The sequence below is a fragment of the Condylostylus longicornis genome, unplaced genomic scaffold (assembly GCF_029603195.1).
Source record: "Condylostylus longicornis isolate FDR11 unplaced genomic scaffold, ASM2960319v2 ptg000006l, whole genome shotgun sequence".
NCBI lineage: Eukaryota > Metazoa > Arthropoda > Insecta > Diptera > Dolichopodidae > Condylostylus > Condylostylus longicornis.
In genome coordinates this window covers 3,472,754-3,485,677 of record NW_026577975.1, presented here as the reverse complement: position 1 = coordinate 3,485,677, position 12,924 = coordinate 3,472,754, and the positions used below count along the sequence as shown (strand labels likewise).

The window sequence follows — 12,924 nt, the reverse complement described above, 5'->3', positions numbered from 1 at the left end:
AAAATAATTAAAAAAAAAATTAAATAAAAATATTTTTTTTTTTATATAAATAAGTGTTATACAAATAACTGTTATACTATATAACTGTTATACTATATAACTGTTATACTAATAACTGTTATACTAATATGTTATCAAGTGTTGTGTACCTATAATCATATATATATATATATATATATATTATAAAGATTTTGTTTTTATTTTAAAATATAAAATATAATATAATAATAATTATGTAATAATTATTATAATTATAACATTTTGTAAATGCATTTTAATAAAAATTAAAAAATTTTTAAAAGTTTTATGATGTGTTTGTTTTTTTTTTTTGTTGTTGTATAAGGATAACATAATAATATTCTATTGATTTTTTGTTTCTTTTTTGTTTCATTATTTTAAAACAACAAAAATATACAATGTATTTCATTTAATTAAACAAAATAAAAAGAAAAATAATCACAATTTGTTCAATTAAAAAATGAATTTTTATAAGTGCAATAAATTATTTAAATATTTTTTTCTGTAATTTTAGTTTTAAAATTTATATTTAATTTAAATTAGTTTTTAACCTGCATACGCCTTTCAATATAAAATTCAAGTGTTAAAAAAAATATTTTCAAAGAATATTTTTAAAAATCATTATTAAAAATTTGTTTAATTTTTCATTATTAGAATTAAAAGAAATTAGAAAATTATTGTAGGAAAATAAAGTAATTTGTCACATATACAATATAACTTAACCTTGAGAAACCTCAACAAGTTGTATTGAGGTAATGAAAATGTTACTGTAGGCAATTACGCATTTAAAAATTAAAAAAAAAAACTAAATTATGATTAAAATTGGAAGACCGTTTTACCAAAATTCTAAAACTAGATTTCTGATTTTACTCATAAAATTTTTAACATTTTTCAGTTTCATTTATAAGTAAATCAAATTGATATTGCTATATTGAGGCAAGATTGTTGGCTTTTTGGTTGCATTGTTAGATGATCTAATACACATAATATCAGAATAAAAATTTAATTTAGTGATTTTTTTATTATTTTATTTAATAGAATGGAGAGCCTTTGTTTTTGTTTTATTTTTGTTTTCATATAAAATCCACATACAAATTTTCTAACTAATGTTTTTTATCAATAATAATTATATAGCTTTAATTGAATTTGTATACAAGTTTAAAAAAAAAAATATAAAAAATTAAAAATCATTAAATTTTTGTTTTCATTCTCGAAAAAGCTGTAAATTGAAATTTAAAGAAATTAAAAATTTTAATTAATTTTTAAAAAATTTATAGCACTTATTTATTTCATTTTTTTTTTACTTAAACTTTTATATCGGGTTTTATTGGAACATTAAAAAATCAAAATTTTTTGTATAACTATTATAGACTTTTGTTTTATGTGTTTTTATTAATTTTTCATTATACTTTAATTTAAATAATAATTATTTACGAAAGTATTTATACTTTCGCAATTATCTTACGAATACGAAAGTATTTTAGAAATTGATTGCACATTATAATATGTACAGGAAATATTAATTTCTTTAATTTAAAATTATTTTAAAAATTTACGTTTACGTTTATAATACATTCATTGTATGCTTTTTCTGCCTTAAATTGCAATTCAATGTGTTTTCAATGATAAATAATTTTGTTTTATTTACTTATATAATTTAACAGCACTTTATAGAGGGTGTATAATACAAAAATATTTTGAAATAATTAATATTATTTTATTGTAAAATTTTAGGCATCTAATTAATACAAGCATCTTACGTAATGTAAGAAGTTTTTGGCTCTTTTTGAGATCAATTTTACATACAGATGCTAATTTATTATTATTTTGATTATTGCAACCCTCTTACATAGTGTGTCAATTAAAACTATAACTATATGTTTTGTAATTCAGTTCTTTAGATTATTATATTATTATTTTATTCGGATCCAACTTCTTTTGTATCATTTATAGTATCTTCATTCTTTATTATTGTTTGAGAGTTTTCATTGTTTTCAACAGAAGCAGAATAATTTGTTTCATCGCCTAACAGTTGTTTTCCTTCTTTATCTGTTTCATCATCAATATTTTTATTTACTGAATTATTATTATCTTCTGCTAAATTAATATTCGTTGTTGGTGCTAAAGCTTGTGATGTTGAGAGTTTTGTTCCCAATTCGTCTTGCCAATCTGGATTAACCCATTGTGGTGCATTTGCTTTTCTTCTCGATGATCTTTGTGATTGTGAATCTATTGTTGTGAATGTATTATTACTTTCATCTTCTTGATTAGATCTCTGATTTTGAAAAGTATCATTTGATGGAGATTTTAAATTATCATTTATATTACTGCTATTGTTATTTAGTTCATTTATGTCAGTGTTTGATCCTGTTTCATTATCATTGATATCCGTTTTACTATCTTCATCAATATAATCGTTACCAACAAGATCATTTTCCTTTTTAATTGTTGGCAATCCAGTACCAGTTGGATTACTTACTGATAGGTCTAAACAATTCATTTGCTCTTTGAAAGCCGCATTTAACACTTGAAGTTCATTTTCATTGGATGGAAGTAAACCACCGCCAATTAAAGCGGCTAAATTTGGATTTGCTGCGAAATACGGTGGATATAGTAATGGCATCCCACTTAAACCTAATTTTTCTTTTTGCAGTTCCATTAGTCTCTGACTCAATAAAATTTTGAATTGAACTGGATTTAACGGAGCTCCTGTTTGATTTTCACGTGATGGTATGGGTTCATTGGGGGCTCCATGTGGCATTTGCTGTTTTAAGCGCATGCGGTGATTGTGAAACCAATTAGTTATTGTTCGCGTGGCTAAACCTAGTTCATTTGCCAAAAACTCTATTGTTGCCACATTAGGATATGGATCGAGTGCAAACGCTAAACGTAACGCTTCCTTTTGTTCTTCGGAAAATAAAACACGTTGTTTTTTATTAGGTGGCGTACCAGAGGAGCCTACAGAATTTGGATCGGGACTATTTGTATAAAAATCATTTGTATCGTTACTATTTGAATCAGAATTATTATCATGACCGCCACCCATTCCAATCGAACGGCGTCTTTTACTAGCCTCTCGTTTTTCAGTCTTAATGGTTTGTAAACGTTCAACATTATTTGCGTCAGATAACCATAATTGCATTCGAATAAATGGCTCTCGACCTTTAATACTAAGCATATGCCATGGTTTTGGTTTTGATAGTAATTCAGAGACAGATCCTTGCGATAAGCCAAGTACAGCCTCGCCAAAAATTTTCTGTCCAATATTGTTTGCTAGCAAAGCCTCTTTAATACGCGTTGTAATAACTTGAGTATCTAGATCTTGTGTAAGTGCCGCCATTTCGTAAACAGTGGGTGAAACATGCTGGTTTTGTCCCCGCATTGAGTTAACTTGTTGTTGTATATGCGACGGTATCATTTGTGGTAATTGTTTTTTTTCTTGAGAATTTTGCAAATTTATTGCATGTTGTGGTGGTAAGCCTGGTGAAGTTAAAAGCATGCCTTGATGCGGACCACCAGCTCCTCCTCCTCCAATGCCAGGAGCGCCTGCTACAGAAGCAGCTGCTGCCGCCGCAGCCGCGGCTGATCCAGGAAATCTCGCCATTATCGAAGCTCGCATTTGTTGCATAATATGCTGCGGAAGCGATTCTGGAGAATTTTTCATATCGGCTAGACTTTTTGGTAATGGCATATTAGTCATTCCCTCAAGCTTTGGTACTAGGTTACCCGGTATTTGTGGACTTGTATTATAAGCACTCCCTGTACGCATTAGTTTTTCTGGTGCGATTTTATATTGACTAGCAACTAACTTATGTACAGCATTGTCATCTTCAAGAAACATTTGCATTCGAATAAATGGCTCTCGACCCTTTTGCGTTAACATATGCCACGGTTTTGGTCTGGCTAAAAGATCTGATACTGAACCTTGGGACAGGCCTAATATCGACTCACCAAAAAGTCTTTGACTGATTGAATATTGTGATAAAGCTTCTTTGACGCGACGAACAATATCTTCCGTGTTTAGATTATTATATAAATCAAATTGTTGCTGCGTAATTGGTGGCAAAACGGTTTTTGGTCGTTGTGGTGTTTGGTGGTGTTGCGGTATAGGTGGTTGTGTTATTAGTGAGTTTGTTATTGAGGCCATTCGTTGTAACGGACTTACAGATGTAGAAAAATCATCATTTGGAGTTATTGCAGGTGGAAGTATGGAATTTACTAATGGGCTTGGGGCTGACATCGGAGTGTCACTACGTGAAAAACTGTTGTTTGACTTATTAGAATCAAGTTGTTGCTGTTTTGTTTGTGATAAAGATAAATTGAATGAATCACGACTTAAATCGTTGGTATCATCAGGTTTTTGATTTGATTGCTCATTAATTGAATATGAATCTTTTGATTGATTATCACTGTTTGTTTTATTAGTATCTTTATCTTTCGATATTGATAAATCTTGCACAGACCCATTCATTGCTAAAGCATTTTGATGTTGTAATGCTAACAGACTGGGAAAGTTTTGAAGTTTTGCTAATTCCCGATGATAATTTTCTATTGCTAAACGTATGTTTTCATTATGCATTTGAGGACTTGGTGGCATCCCACCACTGTGGAATTGTGAAAAAAATGGACTAAGATTAGTTAGCGCATTTGTAGTCTGATAAATACTATAAAGAAAGAGAAATACTACTTTAATTACTCAAAAATACCTTGGAAATTCTTCCTTTTGTGATCTCATCATCATTTTAGCGAACTCTTCTTGATAACTTCTCGCAATTTTATCACGTGCTGCGAAATCTTCAGTTTTATTAAATTTGGTATTGTCTTTATAAATAGGTGATGAACATGCATTTGGTAAAGGCGAACGAGATTCTTCATTATGTTGCTGAACATCAACGTCTTTGCCAATGTCTATACTGTGCTCCATATGTGGTGTTTGATGATTTCCTCGGTTTAAAATAGAAGCAGCAGCAGTTGGTGTGTTAGATACTGAGTCAGGTTTCATACTGTGACTTCGTTCATCAGAGTCATACTGAGGAAATCCTGTATCTGGAGGTGGAAAATCATCTAATGAAAAATTTTTGTTAGATTTTGATTTTCGATTTTCTCTTGTAAATTTAAATTATAAGAATATTATTGTAAAATGGTATAGGTATGTCAGCAGTGACGTGCTTAATAAAATCTTAAATTATACAAATATTTAATACTGTAAGATTAAAATGTTACATTTATAAAATGTATCAAAAAAAAAAACAATGTTGTAAGTAAGATTAAAATTATAGAAGTAATTTTTAAGTTAGCTATTTTCTTTTTTAACCATAGCCACTGCTTTTTATTTGTAAATAATGAGTTTAGAAGTACAGATATGCAAAAAGACATTGAATAAAATATTTAAACTTACCCTTTTTGGGAATCATTGTCTTCAGCATTAACACAGCCGATTCATCACAGGCCCATGCATGCATCTTGCGATAACTATCACGTCCTTTTTCAGTTAATTTCTCCCATGGTTTTGGTTTCGATAAGAGTTCTGAGACTGTCCCTTGCGACAACCCAAGTACATATTTTGCAAATATTCTCTGACCTATATTATGAACTGAAAGCAGTTCACGTACTCGTCTAGATATATACAGGGTGTCCAAATTTTGATTTGCAAACTTATCAATATTATAACGCAACATTTCTTGCAGTTTTGCTTCTAGAGGGTCCGCTTTGGGTATAAGAGATTCCCCTAAACGAGACGTCATTGAACCATGCATTGGCAAATCATCGGGAAATTGAAAATTCGGACGATTTTGGAAAGGGAACGGTAATGCACGAAGAAATCCCCCTGGCATATGTTGTAATGGACTAAATATATTCGCACTTTGCATTACGGGATCGTTGTTTCCAACACCTGCACCATTTAAAATATCATTATTTCGTTGTTGCTGCTGGGAAACTGGTGATTGTGCTAATATATCTTCATTTCGTCGGTCATCTTGTAAACTTGGCGTGCTGGCTTTGGAGTCTGAAGTAGCACAACCAACACCACCACTGGCTAAGTTATTACCACCGGATTTATTTTCAAAATCCAGGGAAGATGTTTTGAGACCTGTACCTTCAACAAAATTAGCTAAACTGCTTAATTTATCGTTGGATTGGTAACTAAGATGATGTGGATGATGAAGTTGCATTGGATGTTGCGGGTGCTGCTGTTGAGCGGCGACCAAAGCTTTTGTGCGCTCAAATAAAAGTTCTTGAAAATCTTTTGGTTCGGACGGTAAAGGCGTGATGCTCGGCGCTGTTGTGATTGCCGGCGGTGGTGGAGACGAAACTATATCATTTTCGTCTTCAACATCACCTCCATCATCAGAAGCAGTAGCATCAATAATATTTTCTTTTTTAATTTCTATTTCTGTCGGTGGTAGAGTTGATGGAATTGGTGCTTCTACAACTTTAGCTTCTGGTGTCGTTGTCACATTTATTGAATTTTTTAATGGTATTGATGTGGTCGCCGTAGTTACCTTTTGTGATTCGTCCACTTGTATATTACATTCTTTTGATTCATTTTGCTTATGTTGTTGCTGTTGTTGTTGTAATTGTCTAGCTTCTAATCTAACTATTAGTTCTATTTTTTCTTTAATATTTTCTTGCAACTTTTCAATTTCTTTCGCTTGCTCTTCATTTAAAGTTTTTAAACGTAATACTTCATTTGCTAATATTTTAATTTCTTTATCTTTGGCAGCTAGTTCATCGAGTAATCTTTCGGTTATAGCAATACTGTTATTATTATTACTACTATTTAAATTATTATTATTACTATTATTACTATTGCTATTATTGCTATTCTTAGTATTATTATCGTTATTATTATTGTTATTTTCATTACTATTATTATTATTTTCGTTTAATTTTGATTGTGTTTTACAATTATCATTTAAACTAATTTTGCTAGCATCATTTGTAACCTGTTCAATTATTTTTAAATCTGGTGCAATTTTAAGATCTACTAAATTTTCTTCCATTTTATTATTATTGTTATTATTATTATTAGCTAATATATTTATATTGCCGTTTATAGTACTATTATTATTAATATTATTTGTAAGAGAGAATAATTTTTTATTAATGCTTATATTATTTGATGGACAATTATTACTACTTGTTGTACTACCAGTATCCGACAGAGGTGGTGATGGTGATGGTGCTTCAGCAATAAATGCACCGTTATTTTGTTGTGGTGTTGGTGGTATTGATATACTAATACGTGATGATAAATCAGTTGTAATAGGATTTGCCGATTGCTGTTTCAAATTTAATGAATTATTTGATGAGTTTGTACTTGGTGTTGTTGTTACTGCTGTATTTGATGATAATTGTTCTTTTAAATTATTAACTTCCTTTTCAGCTAATGAAGCTCTCTATAAAGTAGACGTTATCTTGTTAGATTTATTACATATATAATAGTTATTTAAATTAATAAATGAAATTTTGAAGAACTATTAAAAGTTTTAATATTCTTTGAAAAAGTTAAAATGTACTACACATCACTTCAATTTAATGGCATTAAAAATATAGTTTTACCTGTAAAATATCGGTTACAGAGGTCGTAGAACAAAATTTATATTATTATTTCATTAATTAAATGTTATCAGTTCATGAAAGTTCATGTAAACACATAAGTTGATTACAATTACTTTTCTATTATAATTAGAATTAACTGGAGATTTAAAAACTTGTTTTTTTAGTTTAAATCCTAAATATTGGTTTTCTAACGTCATATTTACTTGTCTTATTTACAATCATTCATTTTATTAGAATATAATTATCAGTTTTTGTGGGAAAAACGAGAAAACGACATAGGTAAAAGTTATTGGTTTCAAGTGAATCGAGTTGAAATTAGTGAACACCCTTCTGAAAATATTTTCAGAAGCATAACTAACACTAGTTGTGTAGTATTTAAGTCATAATTTTTATTTAACTATTAAGTATATACATTCTTTCTTAGTTTCGAAACTCTAATATTAAGATATATCAGAATATTGATTCTGATATAGATTTAGATTCGGGTTTTGCAATTTTTCTAGTTTGCAGCAAAAAACACTCCGTTTTTGTCGGTAGAATTGCAAAAGATCTTTTGCCAAATCGACAGCATAAAATTTTTCTGTTTTTATATTGAAAATCTTAATTAGTAAAGAACTCATTATTGAGAGAGTAGAGAGACATTATTTGGATTACACCAGAGTTTTTGCTTTCAGCTTTGTTTTAGCGCTTCTACTGCAGTACAGTGTTTATTCTCGCAGTCAGAATTGCAAATGAGAAATATAATCTATTTATCAAAGAGTTTTTTTTAGAAAACAAAATATTTAAAAAATAAATAGAGTATAAAGAATATTATCTGAATAAATTATAAGAAATCATAATTTTTTATATTTAAATAAATTCAAATGAAATAAAAATAGAACCACAAATTTTGTGTTTTTATTTTTTCATTAATATTTTTCAATTTTAATTTAAATTTTTTTGTTTTATTTAAAATTAATAGAAAAATACCAATGAAAAGCAAGGAAAAATTAAATATTTAAATGTTCTGTTTTTCTCACTTTTTTTTTTCAAAAATAAAATAAATAGCTATCTACATTGATATTTTTTTTTTTTGACTTTATAATTTCTAAAATATTATAATAATGAATGCCAATAAAATCATATTATATTTTCCAAATGAATCACTTGATGGAATGCGTAATACTTAAGAGCCGATATAAGTATGCATGTGTGTATAGAAATAAACTAAAGAATTAAATAAATTTTTTCCAAAACCGAAAATAATTATAATAAATCAAGAAATATACAAAACATATTTTCACACACATATATATACATAATATGTATATGTATGTACGTTGAATGTCCGTCCACAAAATGTGATTAAAGATATTTGTATAACTTATACATGTACATACTTAATATTGAATTTAAAAATCTAAAATTAAAAAATTTAAAATTAAAAATTTAAATTTTATTTGTATTTTCTTTTTATTAATTCAATTTCTTAATAACAAGTGGAGTGATAAAAGAAATCTAGATTCTATACTTTTATTTCCACATTAAAATGCTCACTTGGATATATTTCTCCATATTTATTGTATAAACATATGTATGTGTATTATAATTATATTATGTAGGTAAAATATATTGAATCTGTGTAGTTTTTAATTAAAGACGAATTTCCTAAAGGTGTTCTTTGAAATTTTTTTTATAATTTTAATACCTATGTGATGCATTAAATGACTACAGTTAATAATTCATTAAAATTACTTAAAAATATAAGAATAATAAATAATTACTAATGAGACAATAAATTTTTTAAATAACCACTTAATACAAGTATGTACACTTAATTAGTTTGTAAAAAGTTCTTTCTAATTTCTTAGAATATTTTTATTGAAACTTCAATTATTAAGAATGGTAATTTAAATGTTCGAGTTGAAAAATTAACGAAAAATATAAAAGAACTACTTAATCTTAAACTCAATATTCAATCTGCAAATTACTTTGATAGATAGAAAATTTTTTAAATTAATTAAGTTATACAAGATTTCAATTGATTCGAAATGTTCATTGAAGTACACTTAAAAATATTAAAACTCAAAATTAGTGATTAAAAATAAAATGGAATTGATAATAAGAATGTAAAATTATTATTTAAGACCAAGTAAATTTTTAAATAAAATTATTAACTATTGGACTTGTGTTAAATTTTTATAAAATATCGTAAAATAAATAAAATTCACTCCAAATCAGGTAAATTTAAAATGGACAAAATTACAAAAGAGAAAAACATCTCTAACATAAATTCACCAAAAATATTTAATGATTTTGAAAAATATCTCAATTTTAAGAATTTGAATAGAAATTTATTTAAACCAAGTAAAAAATTAATTAATTAAATAAAGGCTATCTTATACCGTTTTACAAACTCTGATTTTCAATTTTTAAAAAAATGAACACGATTAATATTAAAGGTACTTATTATAATTTTGGGAGTCTTTTACCCAATTGAAAATCGTCAATCCAATTGAAATTTTTTAATCATTTTATAGAAAATTTATATAGCATTTTCAGATATTGTAAAAATTGCAATTCAAAAATTTAGGGTTTTACACTTGAAAGAATATGGAATGGATTTATGGAAAGATTTAAAAACTGACTTAATTTTTAATGTTGTTATTAAATTTAATATTTTTAATGTTGTAATTTAAAAGGTCTAACAAAATTATTTATCATTATTTAAAATTTTTATTTTAAAGTCTGCTCATATATCCGCGTTTTAAATATTTAATTAAGAAAGCCATTTGTTTTTGGATAAGTGCTAAAACGAATTCGATAATATTTATTATTTTTGGATACCAATTATCTAAAAACTATTTTAATGCTATTTTATATTTTGGATGTCACATAAATATTTAGTTATATGGGCCTTATAATTCAAGATATTGTAAAAAAATTAAAATTTAGTAATGAGTAAACGTAATAATTGAAGACAAAAAATACTTGCAAAAAAAAAATCCATTTTTTATAATATTTAAATATGTAGATTTTAAACAATTTCGGGTTCTTATACAAAATTTCAATAAAGATGCAATTTTGAGATTCATAGTTTATAATTTCAATTATAAAATTCCCAAATTATAAATTTTTGTTGAAAATATAATTTAAAGTGCTTGTACATTTTAAAATAAAATTAAATTAATTATAAAAAGAATACAAATTCGAAATGATCAAAATTTTGACCAATTAAATATTATACCATGAAAAAATTTCATCTCGTTTTCATGGAATATGTTATGTAATAACATTAACTTATTGTATTGGAAATATACATATGTATTTTAAAAATTCAACATATTGACCCCAATTGAGTATAAGTTTCGAAACATATGTTTACAATGAATTTTTAACAAACAATATACGAGCATATACAAAAATTTATGTATAAAATTTTCAATATCATTTAATATTACAAAAATAAATAATTTTATTTTTTTTTTCAAATTATTTAGAAGGACATTTTTTAAAAGGAATATAAATACCCATAAGTATTTCCTATATATACATTATTAAGAAATAATAGACGCCCATGTATTCATACTTTTGATTATTTTAATATTATATTATGTAAAAAATTAAGTGATTACAATTAAGTAAATCAAATTAATTGGAGAAAAACAGTCACAAAATTAATAATTATATAAGAATGGAAAAATTTTTGGACAGTTTTAAAATAAACTATAAGCAAAATTCTCTTAGTGGTTTGTGTTTCGATTCTATATATAAGTAGTACAGAAACAAATATTAAATTACAAGGATATTCAAAGCTTCATTAAAAAAATATAATCTTATTTTATGCATAAAAGTAATTTCTATACACACACTTTAACTCTTTACATAATCTTAACAATTTAAATGAAAAATACACAGGAACACAATTTTCAAATTTACATTAGAAATATAAATTAAAAATAAGGGTATAGTAAGAACATTAAGAATTAAATTGACTGTTTTAGATTCCATTTAAAGTAATGGTCTAATTTTTAAATTTTTTTAAAATTTCTAAAACAACTTATTCCAAAATATCTGTACTAAACATTACACTTTGTTTAGATTACAACACGAAAAAATATTGACAAAACTCACAAAATTAAAAAAATTAAACCAAAAAAATTATTTTTTTCCGACGGCATTTCAAAAAAAAAAAAAAAAATTTTTTTTTATAAAAATTGAAATTGACGGCATTGACAAAAAAAAAAAAATTAAATTTAAACTTACCTGTTGCCAAAATTGTGCTAATAAATAGATTCGTTCTTTTTTTAAAAACCAATCCATTGATTGAACAGCCGTTAAATCCATATCGGCTGTTCCACCGTTCGTTTGTGGCGAAGATGGCTGCATTCGTTCAAATATTTTTAATTTTTTTCATACATATATAACTTTTAAGTAATAATTTATTTATTTTTGTTTTTTTTTGATACTAAAAATTTGTGATTGATTTTATAAGAAAATTTGTTTTTCTAAAATACCATATAATTTTTTTTTTAATTTTTATTTTCTTTGTATGTTTATGAAAAAGTTGAATAAAAAATTTTAATAAAAAATAATTGATTAATAACACCAACCATTTTTAAAAAATTTTTTTTTATTTTAATAATTTAAGCGTATTTTTTATATTTTTTTTATAAAACACTATAAATTTTTTTGTATTAATTAATTAAATTTCATCGAATATGAAATTATTAGAGAAGATGGAAAAAAAAAATTAAACCAAAAATTATAAAACAAATAAAATCGAAGATATTTTTTAATTTATTTCCTTTTTGATTTAAAATTTGATTAAATTTTAAATTAATTAATTAATTAATTGTAACACATTTTATTTATTTGATTTGAATTATTTTAATTATTTCATATTAAATAATTTTTCTTATTTCATTTAAACTTTTAATATTTTTTATATGTTTTACAGTTAAGATAAAGTATATCCTTAGAAATATACGAATAAAATTGCTTATCTTGTTATCAAAGTAACATTTTGATTAATTTTCCTTTTTTTAATGTAATATTTTTTTTCTTCATAATCTTCTTTTATAATATTTTTATAATACCGACTATACTTATTCTTTATTTTCTATTTCTTATTCATTTATTCACTAAAGTAAGTATAATCAAATACTTTTGTTGTTAATCACACAATTTTTTTAATATTATGTGATTTGCTTTTAATATTTTTATTAATATAATTACAATTATTTTTATTATTTATATACATTTTTCTTTTACTTTATTATTTTATTCAATATATTTCGATTCGATTATATTTAATTCTTGATATATTTTTATATACTAAATATATTTCTTGTATTAATTTAA

General features: G+C 25.4%; 1 protein-coding gene across 3 annotated transcripts; it reads right to left on the bottom strand.

Annotated features, from left to right (window-relative positions):
* Nucleotides 1–301: 301 nt before the first annotated feature.
* LOC129617766 (homeobox protein cut-like) lies at nucleotides 302–12,163 on the bottom strand. 3 transcript variants are annotated; one of them, XM_055532849.1, is made up of 4 exons: nucleotides 11,827–12,163; nucleotides 5,417–7,418; nucleotides 4,725–5,082; nucleotides 302–4,622 (listed from the first exon to the last, which is right to left on the bottom strand). In XM_055532849.1, exons 1-4 carry the CDS (start codon nucleotides 11,947–11,949, stop codon nucleotides 1,937–1,939), a joined length of 5,169 nt encoding a protein of 1,722 aa, XP_055388824.1. In that variant the 5' UTR covers nucleotides 11,950–12,163; the 3' UTR covers nucleotides 302–1,936. The 3 variants fall into 3 exon arrangements, with proteins under 3 accessions (XP_055388824.1, XP_055388823.1, XP_055388815.1); XM_055532848.1 differs by having other exon boundaries at nucleotides 302–4,646; nucleotides 4,725–5,064; XM_055532840.1 differs by having other exon boundaries at nucleotides 1,322–4,646.
* Between the last annotated feature and the right edge of the window lie 761 nt (nucleotides 12,164–12,924).

Excerpts from the sequence above, each read along its gene's own strand:
- LOC129617766 (XM_055532840.1), bottom strand. The coding sequence starts at position 11,949 with ATGCAGCCATCTTCGCCACAAACGAACGGTGGAACAGCCGATATGGAT. Across the intron at positions 7,419-11,826 it reads TAGCACAATTTTGGCAACAG|AGAGCTTCATTAGCTGAAAA; the intron begins GTAAGTTTAAAT and ends TCTACTTTATAG. Across the intron at positions 4,647-4,724 it reads CAAAAGGAAGAATTTCCAAG|TCCATTTTTTTCACAATTCC; the intron begins GTATTTTTGAGT and ends AACTAATCTTAG.